At 29.1% G+C, this 26,524-nt stretch overlaps 3 protein-coding genes across 4 annotated transcripts; all 3 read right to left on the reverse strand.

The window, feature by feature from the left end:
• Nucleotides 1-2,339: 2,339 nt before the first annotated feature.
• LOC109800498 (protein FAR1-RELATED SEQUENCE 5) lies at nucleotides 2,340-4,532 on the reverse strand. The gene is made up of 4 exons (XM_020361278.2): nucleotides 2,762-4,532; nucleotides 2,665-2,696; nucleotides 2,502-2,573; nucleotides 2,340-2,414 (listed from the first exon to the last, which is right to left on the reverse strand). Exons 1-4 carry the CDS (start codon nucleotides 4,530-4,532, stop codon nucleotides 2,340-2,342), a joined length of 1,950 nt encoding a protein of 649 aa, XP_020216867.2.
• A 1,574-nt stretch (nucleotides 4,533-6,106) lies between these two features.
• LOC109800262 (soluble inorganic pyrophosphatase 1) lies at nucleotides 6,107-9,184 on the reverse strand. 2 transcript variants are annotated; one of them, XM_020361036.3, is made up of 10 exons: nucleotides 9,038-9,111; nucleotides 8,799-8,842; nucleotides 8,589-8,725; nucleotides 8,315-8,343; nucleotides 8,068-8,133; nucleotides 7,775-7,882; nucleotides 7,594-7,659; nucleotides 6,924-7,044; nucleotides 6,489-6,570; nucleotides 6,107-6,380 (listed from the first exon to the last, which is right to left on the reverse strand). In XM_020361036.3, exons 3-10 carry the CDS (start codon nucleotides 8,713-8,715, stop codon nucleotides 6,338-6,340), a joined length of 642 nt encoding a protein of 213 aa, XP_020216625.1. In that variant the 5' UTR covers nucleotides 8,716-8,725; nucleotides 8,799-8,842; nucleotides 9,038-9,111; the 3' UTR covers nucleotides 6,107-6,337. The 2 variants fall into 2 exon arrangements, with proteins under 2 accessions (XP_020216625.1, XP_020216624.1); XM_020361035.3 differs by lacking the exon at nucleotides 8,799-8,842 and having other exon boundaries at nucleotides 9,038-9,184.
• Nucleotides 9,185-15,042: 5,858 nt separating this feature from the next.
• LOC109800497 (uncharacterized) lies at nucleotides 15,043-19,564 on the reverse strand. The gene is made up of 11 exons (XM_083067087.1): nucleotides 18,322-19,564; nucleotides 17,718-17,828; nucleotides 17,612-17,644; nucleotides 17,305-17,482; nucleotides 17,030-17,211; nucleotides 16,660-16,796; nucleotides 16,480-16,575; nucleotides 16,185-16,254; nucleotides 16,032-16,106; nucleotides 15,647-15,692; nucleotides 15,043-15,367 (listed from the first exon to the last, which is right to left on the reverse strand). The coding sequence occupies exons 1-11, from the start codon at nucleotides 19,498-19,500 to the stop codon at nucleotides 15,306-15,308; spliced, it is 2,169 nt and encodes a 722-aa protein (XP_082923213.1). The 5' UTR covers nucleotides 19,501-19,564; the 3' UTR covers nucleotides 15,043-15,305.
• Between the last annotated feature and the right edge of the window lie 6,960 nt (nucleotides 19,565-26,524).

Here is a 26,524-nt window from a genome sequence, read left to right on the forward strand (position 1 = left end):
AATAATTTTACTTTAAATAATATTTCCAAAATAAATGAATTAAATCATTAGAAGTTTGTTTTCTCAAAATCTAAACCAAACTGAGTTTTAAGTTAAAACTAGTAAGGGATCAAAATTTTCTGTCTCCAATTCCTATTCCTCTAATCACAAAATGTCATCTCAACTACATTATTACTTTTAATTTTAATTTTAAGGGAGTTGCTACGGTACCCTCAAAGATCGAGAGGTTTCAATACATTCTTTTATGTAAACTTATAAAAATTAAAAAAAATTAATTTAATTATAAAATGAATAATCCGAATTATATTTATAAAATGAAAAGTAAGATAAAATTATAGAGATTAAATTTATAAGATTTCAATAATGTTATAAGACATTAAAAAAGAAAAGAATTAATAAATAGTAAAAATAAAAAATTATTAAAATTACAATATAGAAATTAAAAAATTTGAGATAAAAGATAAAAATATACTAAAAAAATTATTAAAATTAAAATATAGAAATTTAAAAGTTTTAAGTGAAAAGACAAAAAATATACTTAAAAAATTATTAAAATTAAACTATTTAAATATATAATAATATTATTATAAATAAAATTAGAATATATAAAATAAAAATAAAATGACTAAATAATTTAAAATTTAAAAAAATAAAATATCATAAATATTATTTAAATAAATTATTAAAAATATAAAATAAAATTATAATTATAACTGTACCGGTATCCTCCCAAATAATATGGGTACCGGAGAATTTCTCTAATTTTAATTTTTTAAAAGTGGAACCCATCATCCGTTACAGAACCTATCAGTCCGTTACAATTTTTTTTTTATTCTCCTAACTTTTTCTTCACGTTTTTTTTTTTTAACTTTTTTCATAACTGATTCGCTTATGTTTGTTTGTTTTTTTTTATATATGTTTTTGCTCCTATTCATAAAACCAACGTAGAAAAACCCTGCACCTTCCCCGCTTGCATTTTCACTTCGTGCCATTTGTGATTTTGGTAGCATTCGTGAATTCTCCTCTGTCGTGGCCACCTTTCTTGTTTCAGTTTATTCAACATTGATAGACTGAAAAATATACCGTATATAATAAAAATTTAAATTATCAAATTTATATATACTTAAGTTATAGTTATTTAATTTAATATATACTTAAGTTATAGTTATTTAATTTAACTCTAGTATTAAACAGATAAATTCAGGAAATTTAAAATTGTTTATCATAAAATATAAGAAATTTACAAAATTATAGAATTAAAAAGCATGTAATAGAGTAATGAAATTTTTTTTTTTTAACTTTTTCCATAACCGATTCGCTTATGTTTGTTTGTTTGTTTTTTCTTTATATATTTTGATTCTCCTAACTTTTTTACTTAACTGATTGTATTAAGTTTTTTTCTTATATTTTGATTCTCCTAACTTTTTTTCCTAATTTATTGTATCTACCAGGTAAAAACTATTATTTTGTTAAATAATTATATAATTTTTTTCAGATATATTTTATTTCTAAGAAAATGTCTATTTTTATTTTGTAATTTTAGGAATACAATTTACATAAATATTATAAATAGGAAAATTATTTTTAGATATAGTTTTTTTCAAAAATATTATATTTAAATATTTTTAAATTCAAAATAAATAAAATAAAATAAATAAAAATAAAAGGCCTAAAAGAATATGTAATAGATATTGTTCATCGCCATATTTCCAAGAAATAAAAAATAATTTTCCTATTTATAATAATTTTTTTCCCTAGCATTCTTTTTTATATTGATATTCTAATAACTTACACACTGATTATAAGATCTAATATTGTGGAGGTTAGTGATACCAAAACCAACAGGTTTTTAATTTATTGATCACACCAATGGTTCTTCTACCAAATACAAAGCTTCACCAAGACTACAAACACACAAGGATGCATCAGTGAATGCATTAGATTCTGAATTTCAACTATATGTGATTGTTGAAGACTAAAATACATTTTGACTTTTGATATGAAAAGATTGCGAACTATTCAATTGTAAACGTCAAATATGAGCTAGTAAAATTGTATTGATGTATTATAAATTCATTAATAATAAAAAGATCAAAGGTTATTTTATTGCTATAACTTTTATTTTGCATTAACAATAACATCAAATGAATTTCTTGTTTGATCATAATAAGATTATCTAATAAAGTGAGAAATTTTATTTTTACAATACAAGGCTAAGAAAAATATCTAAATTGCAATAGTGTATTTGCAAAGTTTGAAAAATACATAAATCCAAAATTTTAAAGTAAAATCATTGAAACATCTTGATGTTTATAAAAACTCTATATGACCAAATTGCTTCACATATCATTTTGTCCTTTGCTTTGAGAATTTGTAACATCATCTGTTCCATGTTCAATGCTAGATAGTTGTGCCTGTACATATACATATACCCCATTTTACAAACGTAATTTAAAAGAAATATTAAACTAACAAAAATAGAAGGCACTATAATTTATCACCTGTAACAACTCTGTCATGCTCATGTTACTACTTGACTCCATGAATGTATTGTTGGCAACATATGTGGGAAACTAAATAATACAATTTTAATAACAATTACAAATTATCATATAGATTATAAATTAGCATGAAAAACAAAAAGTAAAATAAATTAGAGAATACCTGACTAAATTGAGATGAAGGCAATTCATTATCTAAGTTATTCATGGAAGGTTCATCTTGTTGCATAGTTTTCTTTTTTTTCTTCTTTCAAGAATACCTTTTGGCCTAGTAGATGATCCTCGAAATCTTTCTTTGGTCTTTATTCCTTTCACATTATCCTTATTCCCACTACACCAACCTTTTTCAATATTTATAAGTGAACCATCACTAGTACTAGCTTCCTTGTCTCTACCTTCAAGACAAACATCTATATCATTCATGGCCTTGGTCAAATAACTAATAGCTATATTATATGTTTCTTCAGTTATCGCTCCTTTAGTTGCTAACTGAACTTGCATCCTACATATGTCTTTATAACGCATACCTATTTTTGCTTTAGGGTCCTCATGGATTATAGAATGGTTAGTTGGTATACCATTTCCCATTTTTGCATGTTTTGTCCATCTCTTTAATACATACATAGCAGGAATTTTCATAACATTTCTTGAAGAGAGAACTTTGAGAGCATGTGAGCATAAAATTCCTGCAAACTCATACCTTTTACAACTACACTTCATTGAACCAATAGAGGAGTCATAATGGACAATATGTTGAAATAACTTCTTATATGAGGTAACTTTATATTCAGTAACTTCCCCATTTTGAGAGGAAATATACATACTACAATCATAACCACTTGATACCTCGTGTTGGATCATCTTAAATATTGCAGGAGTATAAATTGTTTCCGCATGCCGTAGAATTTCCACATCAAATGACAAAATTAAACTTCTTTGGGTTGCTTTAAAATCTGCCTTTGATTCCTCATATCGACGATCCTCTACCATTCTCTGAAAATGATGAAAAAATCTTAGTAAATCATGTTGATAACTCACATATTTTTTAATTACATTATTCATACTCTCATTTCGTTGTGTGGTAGTCATGTCTGCACAAAAGTTCTCTCGACCATAAACTAATGCCCATTTCTCCTTTAAAGCAAAAGTCTGTTTCAACCAAATATTGTCTTTAAGATCATATTTCTCAAGCATATTGTTCCAAGCTATTATAAACTCTTCTTCCTCTTCATATTCATATATGCATTTATTAAAATCCTTACTGAAGTCTTGAAACTTCCCAAACACTATACTCAGTTTCTTTAATGCATTTTGATACAAATGCCAAATACAGAGGCGGTGGCATGTTTCTGGCCATACCAAAGCTAATGTTTTTGCCATTGCTGCATCTTGGTCAGTAAGAATAGTCTTTGGTTTCTTTTCTGACATAGCTTTAGCAAAAGTATTTAACAACCAAATAAAACTTTCTGTCGTTTCATCATATAATAATGCTGGTCCAAAAGTAATGGTAAGTTTATGATGATTGACTCCAACAAACATTGCAAATGGACGACCTTCTTTATTTTTTCTATAAGTAGTATCAAAACAAACAACGTCACCAAAATATGAATAATCAATCATCATCTTCACATCAGCCCAAAAGATATTAGTAATTAAGTCATCCTCATCGACTTGTATTGCATAAAAGAAATCAAAATCTTCTAATTGCATTTTTTGCAAGTAGTCTAGCACACCACCTGTATCTCCTGACTTCATTTGCATTGTTCTCTTGGAACGTAAATAATTTCTATAGTCTTCAGGAATGAATCCAAGATTTTTACGACCACCAGCTCGCCTAGCCATTAACTCACAACTTGCTTTTGGAGTAATTCCAGAATCATCAACTAAATGAACCTCGACTACTTGAGGAATAATCATTTTCCTTTGAGATCTAAGCAAATGACTCTTACTAGGAGTTGTAGTCTCATGTGCATGCTCGGCAATAAATTCAGTTACACGATACTTTCTCGTTAAACGACTATTAACTTTCATCTTTGCCAAACAACCAAATCTTGATTGTGGTCGAGGATTTTTGACATTATCTTCTCACTTATCTTTCCCACGATATCCTTCGCATGAACAACAAAATACTCTATTGACTATCTTCCCATATTTATCTTTATGTCATTTGCTAATCCTCACACTAAAACCCACTCTATAAGCATAATCATTGTAAAAATTATATGTTGCATCTTCAGTCTCAAACTCCATTCCAACTTTTGGTATAAATTGACTAGGAATTGTATCATGTATCATATCAATTTTTTTTCCTTTAATTTCATCCACATTATCAATGCCTATTTCTTGATGTTCTTCTTCAACCATAACACAATGCTCTAAACAAGTGACAAAGAATCAGATACGTGTGAAATAAAGAACGAACTTGTGTAACAATCTAACAAAATTAGAGTCAAACAAAACGAAACAAACAAAATATTTAAAGAGATCAAATAAATCTTAAATCAAGAAGAAAACCACAAATTATGTAATATGAAACGAGAAAAAGAATAGGAGTAGGAGAAACCAAAAGGTAATGAGAAACATGAGAATGACTTACGTGAGACCCTGTCAATAAAGTCTTTAACGTATTTTCAGATCTGTTCGTCAAAAGAGAGACAAAACAACAAGAGTGATGAGTAGAGGCACAAGTGCTGTCAAAGAGCTTGAAATTAAGAAATTAAGGTATAAATATATTTGGGAACTATTGAATTAACTATATATAATTTTTAATATTAAATAAAAATTAAAAAGAATTTATATGAAAAGAATTAGTGAAATCAATTTTTAACAGTTCTTATTATCATCTAAATTTAAATTTTTCATTACTCTATTACATGCTTTTTAATTCTATAATTTTGTAAATTTCTTATATTTTATGATAAACAATTTTAAATTTCCTGAATTTATCTGTTTAATACTAGAGTTAAATTAAATAACTATAACTTAAGTATATATTAAATTAAATAACTATAACTTAAATATATATGAATTTGATAATTTAGATTTTTATTATGTATGGTATATTTTTCAGTCTATCAATGTTGAATAAACTGAAACAAGAAAGGTGGCCGCGATAGAGGAGGATTCACAAATGCTACCAAAATTGCAAACGGCACGAAGTGAAAATGCAAGCGGGGAAGGTGCATGGTTTTTCTACATTGATTTTATGAATAGGAGCAAAAATAAAAAAAAAATAAAAAAACAAACAAACATAAGCGAATCAGTTATAGAAAAAGTAAAAAAAAAAAACGTGAAGAAAAAGTTAGGAGAATACAAAAAAACTATAACGGACTGATAAATTCTGTAACGGATGCTGGGTTCCACTTTTAAAAATTAAAATTAAAATTAAAAGTAATAATGTGGTTGAGATGACATTTTGTGATTGAAGGGAAAGGAATTGGAAACAGGATTTTGATCCACTAGTAAGTATACGTTTGGACGCACGTATTCAATTTAAGCCTCTATCTTTTCATGTAAAATATTTGAAGAAAAAAACTGCAGAAACTATCATTTATTCATTTGTAGCTTCTACACATAAAACCAAACTTGCACTAATACCGGAGGAATTTGCTTAACTGAAAATTCATTCATGTATTACTAGAAATGAGCTCGTTATTAGGTGGCAGTACAACCGCATTCCAAAGCAAAAGTTTTAGACACCCTTGTCTAGTGTCAAGAGCCAAGCAGCACAAGTGCCACAACACAACGGCACGGAAATCAGAATGTTATGGGGTTTCATTCACGTTTACATAATTGATTAGAGATCACTGAAATTGGCTATTCAGTTTCGAAAGATGTCAGTGCCTTAAGCTCTCAACTATGTAAGCAGCATATAAGTCCCTGCAAAAGGAAACATCAATGTTAGAAAAATATAATAATCATTCAATATTTGTGCCCAGAATCCAAAAATAGAAACAAAATGAGTCACGGTAAAGGAAAATAGCTCACATGGAGTACTTGATGGCATCAATGGCAGCTTCAGCTGGTAGAAAGTCTTCAACAGCAACTTTTTTGTTCTCATTCTTCTTGTCTAGTGTGGCAAGCTAAGGATACATGCAGAAAACCAGGGGATGTGGCATTGATAGAATAAAGTTATTTATCAAAACCTATGGAATGATGGAAGACTTGGAGAAAAAAAAAACTTGGCGTTTGTTTGCCAATCCATTAGAAAGTCATTGCACAAGTTACGGGGTAGAAAATGTGAAAGTAAGAAGTTTTTACTTTTTATATTGCCCTAAATGTTCTTTAGGCTCTATTTTAACAGAAAACCAAATATGCACATAACTATTGACAAGCGAAAAACTAATAATCAATTTGTATAATTGTCAATAACTACGCACTGAAATGCACGTGTTTTATGTATAAGTGCAAATAACAGGATACAGTCCTCAAAGAATCTTCTGATTTCAGCTAGCCGATGTGGAGGAAGCTCCTTGATGTCCGTGTAGTGACGGAACTCAGGGTCATCAGCACAAACTGCTATGATCTTGTCATCCCTCTCACCCTGTACCAGAATTCATAATAAATATAATTTTTCTCCAAAATTCTACTTCAGTGGGTGAAAAAATTATTCAAATCCTATGATGTTGAAAGGAAAGTGAAATATAAAGTGAACAGAAGTTACAGTCAGATTCCTGTTATGGTGCTGACAACTTGACATACATTTAACAATGTTCCTAGCAACCTTCTACTTTATTTCGTTGCTCCCAAGAAATGAACCTCCATTTCAATCATTTTAGAATAGTGAATTTGAGTCTAACTCAATCCTGTAAGGTGAGGATTATTCTTCACTTATATACTATTTAATTGCCTAATTTTTAGTAGATTTAAGCTTAACTCAACCCTACAAAATCGGTTTGTAAGTTAAAGATTGTTCTCTACTTATATACTATTTAATTGTCTAATCTTTAGTCAATATAGGACTTGGATTTTTTCCAATAAATCATGACACTCTCCAAGCAAAAATAGAACTAGGATTCGATAGATTCTTATAACTTTTTAATTGCCTCAATCCAAATGAAAAGCGGAATGCAAAGGAGGAGGCAACTTTTACCTGGTCAATCATGGGCATTAGTCCAATAGCACGAGCACGAAGGAAGGAACCAGGAAGCACGGGTTCCTTTACAGAACAAAAGTTTCAAATATTAATACAATTGAAAATTTTGATGGAAACAGACATCACTGAATAGTATCAGTATCGACTATCGAGAACAAGAAATTTTAAGCATTGTTACCTGCATTAGAACCAGCACATCCATAGGATCACTGTCTTCACAGATGGTTCTAGGGATAAAACCATAATTGTGTGGGTAGACAACTGATGAGTAAAGAATACGATCAACCTATGTTGTTCAGCTCATTCGTTAGTTAGTTAGTTATGCTTCAGAACAGACAAGTAGCAATGATAAGTTTGGAAATGGTACATGAAAATACTAGTACTTCATTGAAAGAAAATCTTTCATATTTTGCAAATGCATAAAGCATGTGGAATGGGGGAAGGGGGAATGTAAGGAAATGGGAACCTCACCTTTATAAGTCCACTTGTCTTGTCCAGCTCATACTTAACCTTACTGCCTTTGCCAATTTCAACCACCTGCCAGGGGAATCAACAATTTATTTCACTACAAGTACAAAGATTAAATATTTGAAGGATTGCCAGAAGAAAGAAATAATATAAGCCCCAAAAACTCAGATGGCCATGATGTTGCAAGAAGCCTTCTGATAAGGTTTTCTCTAAATGTTTGTGAATAAGTTACAAAATAGTAAAAGCTTACACAGTTGAAAACAGATGGAGCTCCTGGCCCTGCATGTACAAAAACAAGTTTCCAGTCAAATATTGCTACATCCTTACAGTTTAATCGTCACAGACTTCAGCGGAAAGTTACTTTATTGAAACTAAAGACTAAAGAGGAACTCTTGAAGCACAATAAATTCCCCATGATTGAAGATAAAACAAACTAAATAGGTTTTTTCTTTAAAAAAAAAAAAAAACATAGTTTCATTATAATTAAAAGTAGTCAAAATTAAAAACCCAAAAAATTAATGTACCGATCTCCAAGTCGTGCCAGGGGTGAGCAGCAACAGTTCTCCGCGACAGAGAAGAAAGTATTCTTTCATTGAGCTTAGGGTGAGGTAAACCCGAATTCCAAGCATTTGAGTCTTCATGGTGAGCCATATTGACTTACCTACAAAAGAAGACACTATCAATCTAAATCATTACGATTCGTTGAAATTAAAACAACAGCCAGAAGAATCCACCTCAGTTCTTAAAAGGATTAATTCGAAAAGACCTATGAACCTGTCTGTACGAGGTATATAATGACATCAAAAAATGATTCAGTTAGAATTGGTGAATTAAAACATAGCATATTTGAAAAATGGTGATTACTTTTTTGGTTTCAGGTCCAGATACGTTGCATTAGATCGAGAAGCAAAAGAAAAGAAAAGAAAAACGAGCATAACAATCGAGAGAGAATAAAAAAAGTTGAGGGACTTACTTTCAGATGAGAGAGACTCAGAAGTTGTGAGTGAAACAAGTGAAGAATGAAACGGGTAATTTATCGCTCAGTTCAGCAGCAAGTCGTTGAGTGCATCTGTGCCGTCTGATTAAAGTGGCCTCGCATCAGACGGCTATGGATCGAGTGGGTAAACGGAATATTGGGATTTCGGACATCCCATTTCCCAAGTTACTCTGTGCTGACTGCTGGCTGCCAAATAAAATTATTTATTTTTTAACAGTTAAATATAATTAAAATACACGTTTAAATTAATATTTGTTAAAATATATGGTCTGTTATATGTCAAATTTCTCTCCTCATTTTAGATATGAGTTCAAACATGTACTATAACATAGATGGCAAATAATTTTATCCTTTGCTATTGGTTTTTCTACACATTATCATATTAGATTATATCGAATTCTTTTTGGACCGTAAATGAATAATTTGACTTTAAATATATATAATTACATTAAATGTTTAGTAAAAAATTTGTTACACATAGTAATATTATCCAATACAAACATAAATATTTCTAATAGAGGATACTTGCAACATAGACTTAAAAAGAAATTCTTTTAGAAAATTAATTTGGACCGAACTATTGGTTTTTACTTTAATTATTGAATTGAATTCATTTTTCTGCCTCAAAATTGATTTAAATAATCTACAAACATTCTTTTTAGATATTCCCTTTATTTTATTTTATATCAGTGAGATTGAAACACTTTATATTTTTATTAAGGATAAAATAAAAATAAAAATTAGATAACAAATGTATGTTAATTTAGTATTATGATTAACTTATTAATTTTAAGGTCATGATTTTGATTAAAAAAATATTATTTTTTAAAATTTTAAAATAAAAGGATATAATAATTAATAAAATGTAAAAATTAAGATAGTTATTAAAAAGAATATTTCTTTTATATATTAGTATAAATTAAATTACTAATTGATATTTAAAGTTTTATATATAAATTAATAAAAATAATTACATAATTACTTTGAGATAATAATATTTACAAAAAGTAAATTATTAAATATTCTATGATAATAGTTTTTAGTAGGGGAAGAAGTTCGAATAAAAGTTTAATATTTCATTAAAAATTTAGAACGCCAATCAATGTGGTTTTTTTTAAACATTAATAAAAATGAATCGGAGGGAGTATAAATTATAATACTGTACGAGAATGTTCAACAATAGCATTTTAAAGATTTTTTTTTTTAAATTTGTGTATCTTTTAATAATTTTTTATCATTTTAAATTAAAATTTAACATTTTTTAAAATAATTTATCAATAATTAAAATAATATTATATCACAATATAAATTACTTATTATAAATGTAAAATATAATTTTATCTTTAAAAATATTTATATATTATGAATATTAAATATAATATAATTTATATATTTAAAAATATTTTTTTGCTATAAATTTTAACTGTTTCTTAAATATAACAAAACTGCATATATATATATATAAATTTGAACTTCCATTATACATGTTTGAAGACATTTTTAATTAAATAAATGATCGGATAATAGTATATTATGCATAATATGGTGAGGAAATTCAACATCTTTATAATTTATGCAGAAGTCATAATATAGTATTGAATGAAAAATATATTGGCAGACAATGATCAAATAATAGATCCATTGAAAAAGGACTTCTTTTCTTTGGCTTTTTGTTGTGAATATATGTACGTGACGTGACTCACTCCCTGTCCAAGAAAAGAGAACATGTTTTTTTACGCAACGCTCCGTTTAATAATTATATATAACTTCTAATAATTCTACAACTTATCATGATAAATTTGTTATTTTTTCTTTTTTTATGAAGACACTTATTGCCTTTTTTTTTCTACAGATAATTAATTATAAACTTAAATATATTTTTTATTCTTATAAAATGAACAACTCTTGATGTAATTTTTTTTTATTATTCATCCACCTAAAATTTAAATCTATTATTTTTAGGTTCCATTATTATATAATCATTTTTTGTTCATTAAAAGGTTAAGTGATAACTTTTAAGTGTCATTGACAATTATTAACAATACAATATTAGTATATGACATATTTAATTATGACACATTTAATTATTTACATATCTTAAAATTATTTTTAAAAACTAAAAATAGTAATTTAAAAAAAAAAAATCTTATAAAGATCAAAACTAAAATTTACTCATTTTACAAATGTTCAAAATATTTTATAAAAAATAAAAATAATGTGTACAAATTTTAGAAAAAAAAAATTTTGAAAAAAAAAAATAATTGGAACTGTAATATTAGTTCTGAAATTAATGTTTAAAATATTAAAATTCAATTAATTCTAAAATTGTGACGGTAAAATTAATGTCCGCCGGAAAAGTTTGAATGGATTTTAGGTGACGCTTTTGCAACAACAAACGAAAGACTTGGCGACGGCGTTGATGCAGATAAGCTGTGGAGCACTAAAGTCTTAGTAAAATTATGATTTGGAGTGGCTGGCGATTCTGGCTAAGGGTGATGCATGAAATTGGTCACCTTCTCATATTCACACACGTGAAAGGTTTTTTCCTTTGATAAGCAACACATATGAAAGGTCCATTATTTGTATTGTATTAATTATTTTAAGACCGAACAACATCATAGATCTACAACATGCGTTGAAGTGGTACAAACATAATTCTGTTTTAAACTGCATGGCATACTCTTAGTATCAAGAAATGAATTTGGTGATACTCGAAATACAGGGTACTCGAAATTTTAGGTGATCGGAAAATGGTAAAGAAGTTTCTGAAAAAAATCAAGAGATACGCGAAGACATTTTTTGTGAAACTATCGAAATCCTTAAATCAGGAAAGATGTTGCTCATAAAAAGGCTCACAGCCTCGCAACCTCTCAAAGTACAAGAAAAATCAGGAAACATTCAAGTATATTTTTCGTTGGTCACTCAAAATCCCAAGGATCCGGACATACACGAGCATACTTCGCAACCTCTCAGAATGAAGAACTTAAAGGAGACACGATTTAAGAGCGGTTGAAGTAAATCATGGGATAAATGACTTCAGAATGGTTTGGGGAAGTTATGAACGATTCCAGGAGTTATCAAAAGACGTGCCCGAAAATGAGCCACGATGTGGAAGTTTAGAGCGGTTATGCGTTTGCGGAGCATGTCAGATACAGTTATCTTTCCCAAATTTCTATAAATTGACGAGTCATGCTTGTAGCAAAAGAGTCAGAAATCACACACCCACAACACCTCACACGCACTCCTCGCCTGCGCATAAGGCTCACGTGCATACGAGAACAGTTGGGTACGGTTTCTTGACCACCTTTCTTTTTTCCTTTTTAGAGTAGCGTAGTCTAGTGTAGTCTTCTGAATCTGTTTCGTTATCCTTACGAATTGTAATTCTGTTATTATCTAATGAAGGATATGATTTCTGCAATCAATATACATGTCATTTGTTCGATTCACGTTAACACTTATATGCATGAAATTGATTGTATGATTAGCATAGGTATTCTGTTATGCTAAAACAACAAGCATAGATCTTCTGGTATGCTAAAACAACAAGCATATATCTTCTGTTATGCTAAAACAACACCCTAATCAATTAATTCTATTTGTTGTTTGTACGATTTTTTCACTAAAAGTTTTCGAATCTATCATGTCGCGAACACGCATAAATTAAAATCGTGTTAGTTCGAATAAAAAGAACCTACGAACGAAATCTTCCACAAACACATACAAAAATAGAATATACTAGAAAACACATTATTCCATACATACATGCCATCAAATGATCAGAATTTTTTGATTAAAAAAAGGATATGTACATGATGTTGAGTGTCAATCATGCTCTTTGCTCCTCCATTTTTTTTTACAATGACTTTAAATTACTATAAAAATAATTTATGATCCTTAAAATTTATAAAAAAAATTGAGTGTAAATGGCAGAGAATGTGTGTTGATCCCCTTTGAATACTCGTGGTTAAAGTTGAATATAGATGGTAGTTGGTTAACAAAAGAATTATGGGATTTGGAGGTGTTGTGATGGATGCAATGAGATGTTGGAAGAGTGGTTTTGCAAGCTCAACAAGTGGAAGATTTGGAGTTGTGTTGAGACTCAAATCAACGATATATAATTTGAGAATTAGATTATGTTGGGGTGGTGTTGGTGATTCAAGGATCGGATCATTAAGGTTTTCTTCACAAATATTGAGATATTATCAACAATATAGTAACTCATACTCTTACAAGTTGTTAGTTGGGGGCTAAAAATTCAGCTATTTACATTGCATAGAGGATTCCTCCGATGTTTAGCTATAGCTTGGTGAAAGAGGATATTTTTTCTTTAATGTAGTTCTTTTCGTTTGTCTTATTTATTTATTTTTTTCAACACACAAAAAAGGTACTATTATTTTATACTTAATATAATTATAATTTATAAACATATATCTAATACTATATATATATATATATAATATGTATGCAAAAGTTTAATCTTTGAGTTAATCACGTATACATTGTCAGTGTAAAGTTTTTTTACACTGACAATCAATTATATCTTTTAATTATGTCATGTCACTATAAACGCTTTTACTTTTAACGGTGACATGACACAATTAAAAGATATAATTGGTTGGTTACCAGTGTAAAAAAACTTTACACTAATAGTATGTAGTTGATTAACTCTTAATCTTTAAAACTAAATTATGTTTTATTTTCTTGGTCCCTCGAAGCAAATTTATGAGTAAGGCCCTCATTCACACCACAAATTAGAATAATAAACATGATTCACTTTATGAAATTAATTTGCGGGTGTTTGTATTTTAACTCATTTTAAAAAAATTGGAATTTGGACGCATTAAAAATGCATTTTGAAAATTATTTATTGGAAAGGAATATTTTTTAAAATATATATTAAAAATGTATAAGAAGGGTATGCTTAACCGGTGTTTAAAAATCCGAATCGAACCGGCTAGTCGGACCGGTTGGATTGGGAACCGGTGGTCCAGCCGGTCCGAATCTTAAGTTAGATCGGTTATGTAGTCGATCCGTTTCAAACCGAATTGAACCAGTCAATTTTTCAGTTCAACTGGTGAACCGGTGGGTCAAACCGGTTCAACCACTTTCTTTTCTTATTTTTTTTTAAAAATTTTTTAAGGGACCATAAACCACAAAAATAATAATGAAAATTGAATCTCTTAATGAAAGAACAAAGATTTTTATTAAATATAACAATAACTACTTGTTCTAATGTATTTGTTTATATAATATACAACTTAAATAATTTTTATAGTATATTATTAATTTTAAATTATATATTTAATAATATAATATCTATGTAGATATTACATATATTATTTTTTGATATCTATTGCAAACATATTATATATGTACATATTATTTATATTTTTAATTTGTATTAATATACAGTTTAACATGTAATTTTTTATATATATTTTTACAAAATAAAAATAAAAATAATTTTAAATAAGATAAAAAAATTTAAAATTTAAAATAAGATGAATTTATTAAAATTTATAAATATAAAATATATTTAATATGAATATTTTTTTAATAAAAATAAATAAAAATCGAGTCATGCAGTTCAACTAATGACTCACCGGTTCAACCTTTGATCCACTGACTCAGTACCTTAACCGGTTCGACCGGTCCGATTTTTAAAACTATGTGCTTAACAATTTGTGGAGTGCATTTATAAATGGTCTAATTTTATAACTTAAAAATGATGTGTTATATTAAACAAATCCAAATTTAATTTTAGATAACAACAATTATTGATTCAAGTGAAATTATATTAGATTTTCTTAAACAAATTCTGAGGTTGTAGTCAGCCATATTCCTGTAACAGATATTAGTTATTTGTGAGATTAGTTATATTCGCACTAATAATAATATAACATGATTAATAAAATTAGATGATTTTCTGTTTTTTTAGAAACGAAGATGTTCTGCTTAAACATTTTACCAACTCAAATAGCTTAATCGATCAACGTTATGAATATCCCTGTATGAAGTGGTTGTTAAAAATGTGGACACAATTAGTTCACATTTCACAGTAGAAGAAAAGAAACAGAATTTGGTTTACTTTCCGTTCTCATCTCTACTAAAACATTTTTCTTTCAATAGGGTATACTGAATCACGTTCTTCTACTAAAACGTTCATCAGTTCTGCTCATAAGATATTTGACATTCTTAACTGTGTCTGAATGAGGGTTCATCCTGCAGTGACATCCATTTTAACCTACACATATTGCCGACTGCCAGAGCTTTTTCTGCACATGCTCATGAACTTGGCCACAAATTCTGCAGAAAAGAACACATCAGTCATTGACTCATTGTTATACCCCAGACAGCGAGTCTCAGCACATCAGGTTACGTAGGGAAGTCATGCATATATATTATGCCTTAATTCTTAAGAACATAGGGCTTCTAAGAGTTTCTCTGCTAGAAAATACTTATTATTTTCAGCAGAGAAACTCTTAAAAGTTTTTCTAAACTGTATCTAAACGGACTGTGTGATATGTTTGCTAGGTAATCTATATGGCTAGCTTAAATGTGATTAGAAGGGTTGTTATGCCTTACCTTCTAGCTTTAGTAGAGCTGTTATTCCTGGTGGGAGTCTTCTATCCTGTTCATTATAGCCTTTTGTAAATAATTTATCAGAAAAAAAAACATAAAATAGTGTAATGACACATTTGCAAAAGTTTATACAACAATATTTTTTTTTACCTATCTCTCCATTACATTATTTATTACATTTATGAATGATAGAGAAAAATAGACACAATAAATAATATTGTATAAATTATTGTACATATATCATTTCACCATAAAATATGGGGTGGAGGAGGTTGCCTAGAATTATAGTGAAAAGGGGGGAAGGAACACATATCTGGTATGTTGAAAATGAAGTTCTCTTTTATAATTTACCATCACCTCAGCACAAATTATGGAGGGAAAAACTCACATAATAAGCATGCCAGTAGTAAAGCTCCCTTTTTAAGCTGGACTCAATTCTCTTTAGGAGCTGTTCCACCAGTTTCTGCATGTTTGAACAGAATTCTTAACGCATTAGTATTTGGTAAGGTGAAAAAATTATTTATGGACTCCTATTCATTACCTGGAGAATCAATTTCGGGTGGACAAAATCCAAGAGAAGTATTTGAAATTTCCCTCGTATTGAGAGTAAGCTGATACAACCATAACAAAATTAAAAATAAAACATGAGCGATAATCAAGTTGAATGAAAATTTTCAAGTTACATGATGCTGTACTTATTGATTCTGCCTCCAAATAAGCCAGTCTTAAAAAAGCATACAAGTAAAACATAGTTTAATTCAGAACCCGTATAATAAGATGTCATAATCTGCTAATTTTCTCCTATAGAGCATAAGATAGAAGGAGAAATTTCTTGCCGTGAAAACGATGGATCTGCTAGGATCTCTGCGGCAACTTCTATTACAGTCTCCTCCCATCCAACCGGAATTGGTTGTTCTTCTGAAAATGGATAGCTGCCCATCATAGTGTCCCAGTTAGTCTTTGTAGACAATTATCTATAAATGTTAAAATAAATGTTTCCGGTCACAAGTTCTTACTTGTGTGCTTTGCATGCTTCAAGAGCCATGATTGCTTTTCTGAGGTTCTGCTTAGATTTTGCAGCAATTTTTACAGCAAAATTCATGGATAGATCAATTTCCTCATTCTTTGCTACCTGAATAAGAACCTCAATAATCTGCATAGTTGATAGGTCATGTGTGTTAATAACAGACAGTAAGTTAATCAGTAATTACTTCTTATAAGTTATAAGATGGTTTGATATTAATGGAAAGAAAATTTGAGCTTTTCCAAAATTGGCATTTAAGACAACAAAATATTTACATAAAGATTTGGAAAGAAAATTCCATGGTAAGATATATTGCAGATTGATGTTTACTTTTACATTTTCTAAAAAAGTTTTATTCTTACTTCGTGAGTTTGAGGAGCATCAACTTGAATGACTTTGAACCGGTTTTTCACTGGTTCAATAATGCTTGCATCATCTTCACAGCAGAGTACAAGTTTGCATATATCAGAATAGCGGTCTATGATCCATTTGATAATGTGCAGGATGTTATCTACTGCTTTGTGGACGTCATAAAGAACTATTACTGAAATGAAGAGAACCCAGCCACATTAGCTAGGCTCACATTAAAGGATCAATCTCTTAGGAAGTTAAATAAACAAGCATTTAAGCTACTAACCTTTATAATCTAACTTGAAATTAATGTTGCTGACTTCAGGGGCAATCGCATATATATTGTTAATTTCTTTGATTAATCCCATTAAAGCATATTTAGCATTTGGTTCTGAATTTACATTGAGCTCCATGTGATGAGAACTCGATGTTATTGGAAAAGATACTTTCTTAAGCCTTTGGTCCTGTGTAGTACATAGTACATACTATGAGCCCCAGCAATAGATAGGAGATGCGACTCTTTGACAAAATAACTAAAATGGCCTTTTACTCATCATATATTAAAACTATAGGTAAGAAAGTGATAAATCTACCTGAATAGGGAAATGTCTTAAATCATGAGACAGCTGCAAAAGGGTCTGATAAAGTCAGTTTAGAAATAGAATACATTAGAAGCAAAGTTAAAGGGAAGAAACATACATTACAAATTGCATCACCATATATTTCACGAAGAAGAGCCATTGCTAGTTCTCTTTTCCCGGAACCAGAGGGTCCTTTGAGCAAAATATGAGGACAAGGACCGTGAGACACCTGAAAAAGCAAGGGTTCTTACACAAATACTAGTAACAATATGAAAAGAAGACAAAATATAGTTGCAATTTCTTAGGTGATTTTAGTGTTGGTGTCCTAGAGTTTTACCTGACTAATTTACGTATTAAAAAGCTGCATTGCATTAAATATCAGCATGAGTTACCAAAGTAAAACTTAATCAAAGAATTCCACCAAAGTACCTAAGATACTGCATATAAGTTTTTGTCAAAAAAGAAAAACTCTAGGACACCAACACTAAAACTCTTAAAAGAAAACTCTTAAAGCATGTTTGAAAGTTAGAAGCGTTTTCTCAAAAAAGTTTCTAAACTTATATTCAAATATGATCCAAGTCTTCTACTACTATTACTTATACTATACAGCTAAAACTTCAATTATAATCGGAGCACAACACCATCAACCACTATTTATACAGCTTGTAAGTTATATCCAACCATATATATTAATATATATAGGCGAGTATTTGGAAACATACCAATTCCTTGAGAAGTTGAGCTTCTTGTTTGTTGCAAATGAAGCCATCAAGTGACGCCGGTTGGTGTTTATCTGCCCAAAATTGTGGGAGTTTTTGCACTACCACTGCCCTCTCAATGAAAGAAGATTCATCAATCGGTCTACGTTTAGGAGATTTTCTCGTGGTTCTACAGTTACCTGTTCTCATACAAGCAAACCACGTATCTTTCTGGTTATTTTTTCTGTTGGATATGAACTTCCTCATGCTTGCAGTTGTCTTCCCACTACCTTCGCTTGTCACACTACTTGGCTTCCCAGTGTCACTGCCCTTTCTGTTCGTAACAGCAGAACTTAAACCTGTGGTTGGTCGAGACAAGACATTCATATTCATATTAAGCTTAAGGTTACCATTTCCTTTGCTTTCAGATGGAGTTCTCACAGTGTTAACCGTTGGCCTTGGACTGAAATACTCATTTTGTTGGATGAGTTTTGGCAGCGAAGAATTCTTCCCATGGAAGGCATTGCATTCATGAGAAAAGAAAAGGTCACCCGGGTTAATGGAATCAGTGCTCTCAAGCACCGATGAATAATCACTAGTGGGATCTTTAGCCAGCTTCACCTCTGCTATCCTTTCGTTGATTTCTCCAACCGAAGGCGCTTTGAAAATAGAAGCTTCCCTTTGTCTCATGACCATGTCTTTGTTTCTCCCTCCGAGGTTATTCTCTTGCACCCTCAACCTCGGAGCAGTCACTGATCTCTTGTAAAGTGGCTTCTCAGTTCTTTGCTCCTGAATTCTGCTGAAGGGAGACACGGTTCTTCCAAGGTCAGGTCTCGGCAAGGGACTAATGCTTCTGCGTGTGTTCAAACCTGTTGATGATGATGAAGCAGCAGCAGCATCATCTCCTGGTATGCGCAGCTTATAGGGTGATTTGCTGTGATGTCTTCTTCGTGGTACTGAAGCTGTTGAAGCTGATGAAACTTCGTGTTCAAACCTTGAAGGATGCCTCCTGTGTAATGCCATGGGACTTTTCAGTGCTTTTGTTTCTTCTAGTCCTAAAGTGAAGTTCCTTCTTTCTCGTTCGTGCCGTGGAATCTCTTGCCATTCTGTTTCCGTGTCTGATGGCTCATAACCACTACGTCCCTTCTTGGTTGAGTTTGAGGTCTGAGGGAATCGGTTACTATAAAGTGGTGAATGATCCATCTATGCATAAGGTTGGTTTTATTAACCTTGTTGCACTCAAACAGCAAGTAATGAAACTTGTGTTTGAGCTCTCAGTTTAGAATAACTGAAAGAATGGGGTGGAATCTCGTAACTGGTGATGATATAATAAGAAAGAAATAAAGGAGTTTATTATTTTGTGAAATGCAACAAAAAGGGGTATCTTCCGACAAAAGAAGAATTGGGTTTAGAAGCGCGATGGTTTCGAAATGAGACGCATTGGTGACGATAATGACAACATGCTTGTGCGTGGGTAGATGAAAAAAATGTGTCTTGTAGCTCGTTGAAGTTTCTGCTGGAGTATATGTCGTGTTTTTTTTAGCCCTCTGGATTTGGAATGTTGTTGATTACAAAGGAATTTCTAGTTGTCAGGTGCCAGCATTTGGTGACGAAATTATCCAACTTGGTTATCAACGTTGTTCTATCCTGATCAAGCCTTCTAGAAATGAGCTTAGTTAACTTCACTGCCAGCATATATTAGATTAAATATGCTTTCATTTAACTTTATATTTTTGTTTATGTTATAATCAATTATGCCTTCGACTTTGTTTCCTACCACCATGCAGTGGGAGGCTATCACATTTTCCCATTATTCATGGAGACGGAGAATAATATATTATTGGAAAGTGATGTGCAGCATGGTTTGACAATACAATTTTCTTTTCGAGTTTTTACCAGTAATTACAATGATGCTGTGAAACTATTCTGTCGTTTTATGTTTCAATAAATATTTAAAATAACGGTAAAATTAACAAAATGGTGTTTTCGTCCTTGTTTGATGCATGAATGTCTCTTTTCACACAGTATATCTCATCTTCCATGGAATATTTTACTGGCATGGTACCGGAAACTCCTAAGTTTGTATGAGAAATAAAGTACGTAAATTAAGCTTCCAGGACGCAGAACAGCATCGTCAAGTTATTTACTTTAATCTATAACATATCGGTTAGGTTATTTCGTTCAATACTGTCAGTTTAAGCAAAGAAAGTGTTAATTTGAACATGTTTTTTCATAAAGCACAGCAAAATATCGTTATATAGACTGTCTATCCGCCCTGGGGTCTGCAGTTAATTAATTTTTTTCAAGTGAACAACAAATCTTCACTCAAAGAGGAAATGGGAGCCAATTAAAAAGATTAATGAGTTTTTGAGAAGAGCAAAATGTTACATTATTATAAAGACTTGATCATGTTTCTTCAATAGTGGAACTGGAATATGCTCTCTTCTTAGATACAGGTCATATTGGCTGAACCATGTGTTGTGTTCTTCTCTTAATTTATTTTTGTGCTGTTGCATTCTGCATTTTACATTTCTTGTTGGATATTCTCGTTTTTTTTTGTATTTTTTTTATTTATTCTTACATTTCATTTTTGTTTAGGGCCAACACAACATGTACCCTAGCAAACAGCATCATGGACTACATGCTATCAAGTACGTAAGTAAGGTGATTAGGACTTGGGAGGGGTTGCTTTGAGGAAAACAGAAGGCAAGTGGCTAACAGGAAGAACGAAGTCTCAGCCAATTACAGACAACAGGGCAGAGGTTGTTTTATTATTAACTTGAGTGGAGATGCTGATGGTTTCTAAATTGTTGATAACCGAGCATTCCATAGCTTTCAGATACTGATCCAAATAGTAGTTGATTGTGGAGTATTTCAAGCCCAAAGAAGAGTCAATCTATAAATTAGAGATACTTAATTTCACTAAAATGATGTAACAAAGTTGAAGTGGAAGGATGAAAATTTTTACCATCATTAGGAAAGTTGAGATAACAATGATTCAAGTTACATATAAGCTGAATCTGTGACAGTAATTAAGTCTCAAAACATTGGCAGGGGTTCCAGTAACGGAAATTTGTTCAAGTTTCTTTGGTCATCTGCTGCTTTGATGGTATAAATCCTGATGCCTTCCTCAATGATATAAACCTTTTTTTTTTCTCTTCATCTTTTTCATCTTTTCTTTCGTCTTTCAAACTTCTTTATCTTCTCTTTCTATTAATTGGAGTTACTGAATAGCGAGAAAATATATTTGTGAGCGAAGTATTTTGATAGAAACTTATATCGGAGTGAACCAATTTTGATAGAAACTTGTAGTGGAATAAAGATTAAGTAGGTTTCTTAAAACTATCCGACATATCTAGATCCACTTCTAAAAAAATGTGGGTCACTTATTTAAAGAGCACCGTAGATGTTCTAAAGAATGTGATTTAAAAAATATTGTATATTTTAAACGCTTTATAATTCTTATGTTATGATTCTCATTTCTATTTAAAATGAATTAATTAATGTTTGTTGATTGATATATATTCTTTCTGTCAATATTATGATTAAAAAAAAAGTTAAAGAGGGTGTATTGGATTAAGATTTTAAATGATTTTTTTAGTTGAAAAATTTTTGTGGATTTTAAAAGACTTTGCACGATTTTTACGACTTTTAAGACTTTGTAAGATTCTGCAAGATTTTAAATTAGGATTTTAATGGATTCTACAAGACTTTAAGTTATGATTTTAATGAATTTTGTAAATTTTTGACATATGATAAAAGTTCAAGATTAAAACATTTAAATTTAAAAAGAGTCAAAGATAAAAATAAAAAAAATAATGCCTGGATAAATAATAATAATAATTATTCGTAGTATCATGTCCTTCTAAATAGCATTCACCTACATATCCTTAACTATATTAGTCCTTCAAGCATTAACATTTTTTCACTTTTGCTCTTAGATTTTAATAATAGGCTCAAAATTATGATTTTCATTAACCAGTAATGTTGAAGATGAAGGTTCATCCACCACTTCAATTAAAAATTCATCATAATAACATTTTTTACGAAGAAAGTTATATAGTGTTGCACATGTTAAAAATTATTCTAAACAAAATTTCAAAATTTTTATAATTTCTGATTTAAAATATTTTATTTATAGATTTATAAATGATTAAAAAAATAATGGGATAGCTACCCTACTCTCTTATAACTAAATATGTCCCTATATTTTATATTGATATTTGAGTGAAACTTTGTCTTTCATACATTTTATTCATTTGAAATATCTTAGAAATTTACAAACATTAACTAGGAGAAAAAAAATATATCTGAAATTTGTTACAGGTACAAAATAATTTTAAATTATTTTTAACTGCTTTCAATTATTCACTCATGAAAAAATATTTTTAATATTAAATTCTCAGATACAGTAATGTCCTTTATTATTTTTGTTAAAATATAAAAAATTCTAATTTCACAATACAAAAATTAAAAAATTAAAATTTTTAGTAAAAAAAGAAATAAAATAATTGCTGAGGGGAAGGATAAAAGTAACAAATTTAAAGGAGAGAGAGATCACAGTTTTTGTGTTGAGAAGGTTCTTCTCCAAAATAAGATTCATTCTTATCTTATTCTACTCACACAGAAACTCTAACTCAAATTCATCTTTTATATATATGTATATATATATATATATATATATATATATTGTTCTAATAAATTTAAATTGATTACAAGGTCTTGAACATCATGATATTAATTTTAGCTCTCACCTTTCCCTTTTCTTACGCGTGTTATAAACAAAATTACTACTTAAAAATTAAAATTTCATGTATTTTCTGTGTTATATATTTAAGAAACAAACTCAACTAAATAGAGAAAAATAAAGTAAGTCAATTAAAGAGAACGGAGAGAAAAATAGAGCAAGTCAATGACACTATTATTTACGTACAGGAGTTTCACCCAATAAGAAAATGGAATGAGAATAATAATACAATATTATATATGAGTAGTAGTGCAATATTATTAGCAGAGAAAAAAAATAGAGAAGACATGAGCATATAAAAAAAAATGAAAAACACATTTGGAAATTCTTGAAGCACTTAAAAAGTCACTTCAAACAATCCTTTAAAATCTGATAGGTTTGAATGAGATTGTTTTATGAATTTGGTATTTATAGATATCACTAAAAAGTCATTCAAAATCTCTATAATACAACAATCTTTTAAAATCCGTAATTTTTTTTAATACTAATCGATTGTTTTTAAGTTGTAAAGTCTCGAATGAATACCAATGAATTTTAATGGACTCTTTAAAAAATCTTTAAAATCTAGATTAAATACTACTAAATTATTTTAAAGTGATATAAAATCCTGATTGCCAACGAACTTTTTTACTAAAAAAAAAACAGTCTTTTAAAATCTTATAAAATCCTAAACCAATCTACCTATTATCATAAAGAATACTACATAAAATTTTTTTCTCAAGGGATGTAATTTTCAATTGAACTAGTAAATTAATATCTATTTATTAATTAATGAATACAATATTTTTGAACTTATCATTCAAACTTTTTTTTTTTTATACCAAACTTGTTATTCAAAGTTAAGAGCATAAAATATTATTTAAAATGACATAAAATTAGAATTAATTAATTGTTCGTTAAAAATTAATTTAGCATAATATTTTTTAATAAAACAAGATCACCGGGATCATACATATTTTGAAATTTGAAGTCTTAATATAAAAATTAGACAAATAGATGGAAATTGAAATAATTTATGCTAACGTTCAAGGATCTTGTGTAATGGATTAGGATGTACTCAAAATGTCAACACATGCAATTCCACTTGTATTATGTCAGACGATGAATTAAATTTCCTTCCTTTTACAAAATTATGTTGAATTTGACTTCTTTATTTTTGGTCAGATATGGAAAGTGTTGAATTTGGCTTGTTATTATTATTTTTTTTTGGTAGGATATGGAAAGCGTTGAATTTGGTTTTTAATAACGTGTTTCTATATCTTGTAGTGCTTGTATATGATACAATAAATATTTAGGATTTATCAAAAAAATAAATTTAGGAATGAAACAAAATATTTGATTCTGTCGTTCTGCAGGGAAAATTATATAATTTATAATGAAATAATAATTTTAAACTGTAAGTACGTAAAAAAATAGTTTTAGTTTGTAAGTTATAATTATACTAATTAATATACGGTAACTATACCAAACACATGCATCAACTAAGCAAAATTATTTCAATTTAGTCAATGAATTGAGTTTGAAACTTAAATATACAGTTGGTTTAAATAAATTTATTATAATTTATATTTATTAAAATAATTTTTATTTTACTCGATTTAAATATAGTTGCTTTTAGCGGTAGATGATAATTTGGTATAGAAAAAAAAAATTCTTATTTTAATGCTGTTTATAGAATTTGGCCATTTGGCAACAAGAAAGTTCAACTTAAGCACGTTATTGTTGAAAATTAGTCCACATGGTACCTGTCGTTCGCTTCCTATATATAATTCCTTGAGTTATTATTTTTGTTAATTTTACTAAATTTATGTTATTTTAAAAAAAAATTCAGTTTATTTTTAAGAGAAAATTTTTGAAGTGTCAGAGTGGAAAATATTGTGTATTTAGGTGAATTTTTGTAAAATTGTTTTTATATAAAGTTGATTTAGTAAATTTAACTATGGTAAATTAATTTGTAGTCAAACGATTTATGTTTAAGTATTTTTTTTAAAAGGTAAGTTAATAGTAAAAATAAATTTCAAAATGATTTTTTTTATTCAACATAAACATTGTTTATATTCAAAATTAATTTTAGACTTAGAAATGTTTTTTTGATATGATATTAAATATATGAAAATTTATCTAAAATCGCATCAGTTAATATTCCAACGTAATTTTAGATGACTCAAAATGAAATCACGCATATACATTATCTGATTTTTTTTCAAAATTTAATTGAAATATTTTTAAATTTTTGATATCTTTATTTTAGATAATAAACAAGAAAGAAGGAACATATAATGAATATAAAAAAAAGACAAAAAAATGTAATTCAAAACACCAAAAATTAGTCTTATAGTAAGCTTTGGACATTTTCTCATACATTTAACCCACGTATAAAAAGGATGGGATAAACACTGTGTTTGTAACAGTGAGAAGAGAATAGAACGGATAGATATGAATGGAAAAGAAAATTTTTTTTGTTCGTTTAGTAGTGCAAAGCCAAAAAGAAGCATAAAAATTAATAAAGATAAAGGAAGCATTAAAAGTTAAGGTTGCACTTAATATACATTAAGGTACATGATAAAAAGAATAATATAAGATAAATACTTAAGTTATTAAATAATTTTGTGTTTTGTAAATAGATCGTGAAATAATGAATAATATAAATAAAATAATATTAAATTTATTATAATATTCTTTTTATGTAACAGTATGTCGTAATAATATAATTTAATGTCATTTTTTTTAGATAATGTACTAAATATCATATATAAATGTACACAATTATATAATTATATAAAACATAATTACATTCATTCAATAAAAGTAAATATATACCTAGTATATTCAACCAGTTGATCACAATTATACACAAGTAGCTACTTCGCAAGCAGTTATGCAAAACTCTCTCTTAGTCATCATTTGGATGACTATCATCGAAAAGCATCTCAAACCTAGTCTTGTCTTATCCTCATATAAAGTATAATAGTTCAATACAAAATAATAAGGATAAACTAAATATAAAAGATTTAACATACAATAACATAAAACAAAGTAAAACATCTCACATTATTACATTTTGTATTCATTTAACACTCAACAATCTCAGCTCAACATCAATATCAACATCAACATCATCATCATCATGCAACATCAACACAACTATCAACTAATGCATTATTGTGCATTTCAAATAATAGAGATCTCCTACATCTCATGTGAGCAGTTTAGACGATTTAACCCTATCAAATCAACAACACAACATGACCTTTTTGACCTGTTAGATCAACAATTTGGATGTAAATCTACAACACAACTTGATTTTTTGGACGTCGTCGCCTAAACTAAGAAGGCTAGTATTATTATCAGGATATAACAATTTAGATATTAGCCAGCATAACTAAGTCAGCGATAGTTTTATCTCACTGACTACTTTCTAAATACTATACCCTTTCAGTGCTTATGGCTTTTTTAATTAAATATCACTAAATTTTTATG

This window comes from Cajanus cajan, chromosome 11 (assembly GCF_000230855.2).
Source record: "Cajanus cajan strain Asha chromosome 11, NIPB_CcT2T_4, whole genome shotgun sequence".
NCBI classification, from domain to species: Eukaryota; Viridiplantae; Streptophyta; class Magnoliopsida; order Fabales; family Fabaceae; genus Cajanus; species Cajanus cajan.

Coding starts and splice junctions, on each gene's coding strand:
- LOC109800498 (XM_020361278.2), bottom strand. CDS start 4,532: ATGAAAGTTAATAGTCGTTTAACGAGAAAGTATCGTGTAACTGAATTT. Junction 2,574..2,664: donor CTTCATCTCAATTTAGTCAG/GTATTCTCTAAT, acceptor TGTATTATTTAG/TTTCCCACATATGTTGCCAA. Junction 2,415..2,501: donor GCATGACAGAGTTGTTACAG/GTGATAAATTAT, acceptor GTATATGTACAG/GCACAACTATCTAGCATTGA.
- LOC109800262 (XM_020361035.3), bottom strand. CDS start 8,715: ATGGCTCACCATGAAGACTCAAATGCTTGGAATTCGGGTTTACCTCAC. Junction 8,344..8,588: donor CTGGCACGACTTGGAGATCG/GTACATTAATTT, acceptor TTGTACATGCAG/GGCCAGGAGCTCCATCTGTT. Junction 6,571..6,923: donor CAGAAGATTCTTTGAGGACT/GTATCCTGTTAT, acceptor TTGCCACACTAG/ACAAGAAGAATGAGAACAAA.
- LOC109800497 (XM_083067087.1), bottom strand. CDS start 19,500: ATGGATCATTCACCACTTTATAGTAACCGATTCCCTCAGACCTCAAAC. Junction 17,483..17,611: donor TAAGACATTTCCCTATTCAG/GTAGATTTATCA, acceptor TGTACTACACAG/GACCAAAGGCTTAAGAAAGT. Junction 16,576..16,659: donor GAAGCATGCAAAGCACACAA/GTAAGAACTTGT, acceptor TATGATGGGCAG/CTATCCATTTTCAGAAGAAC.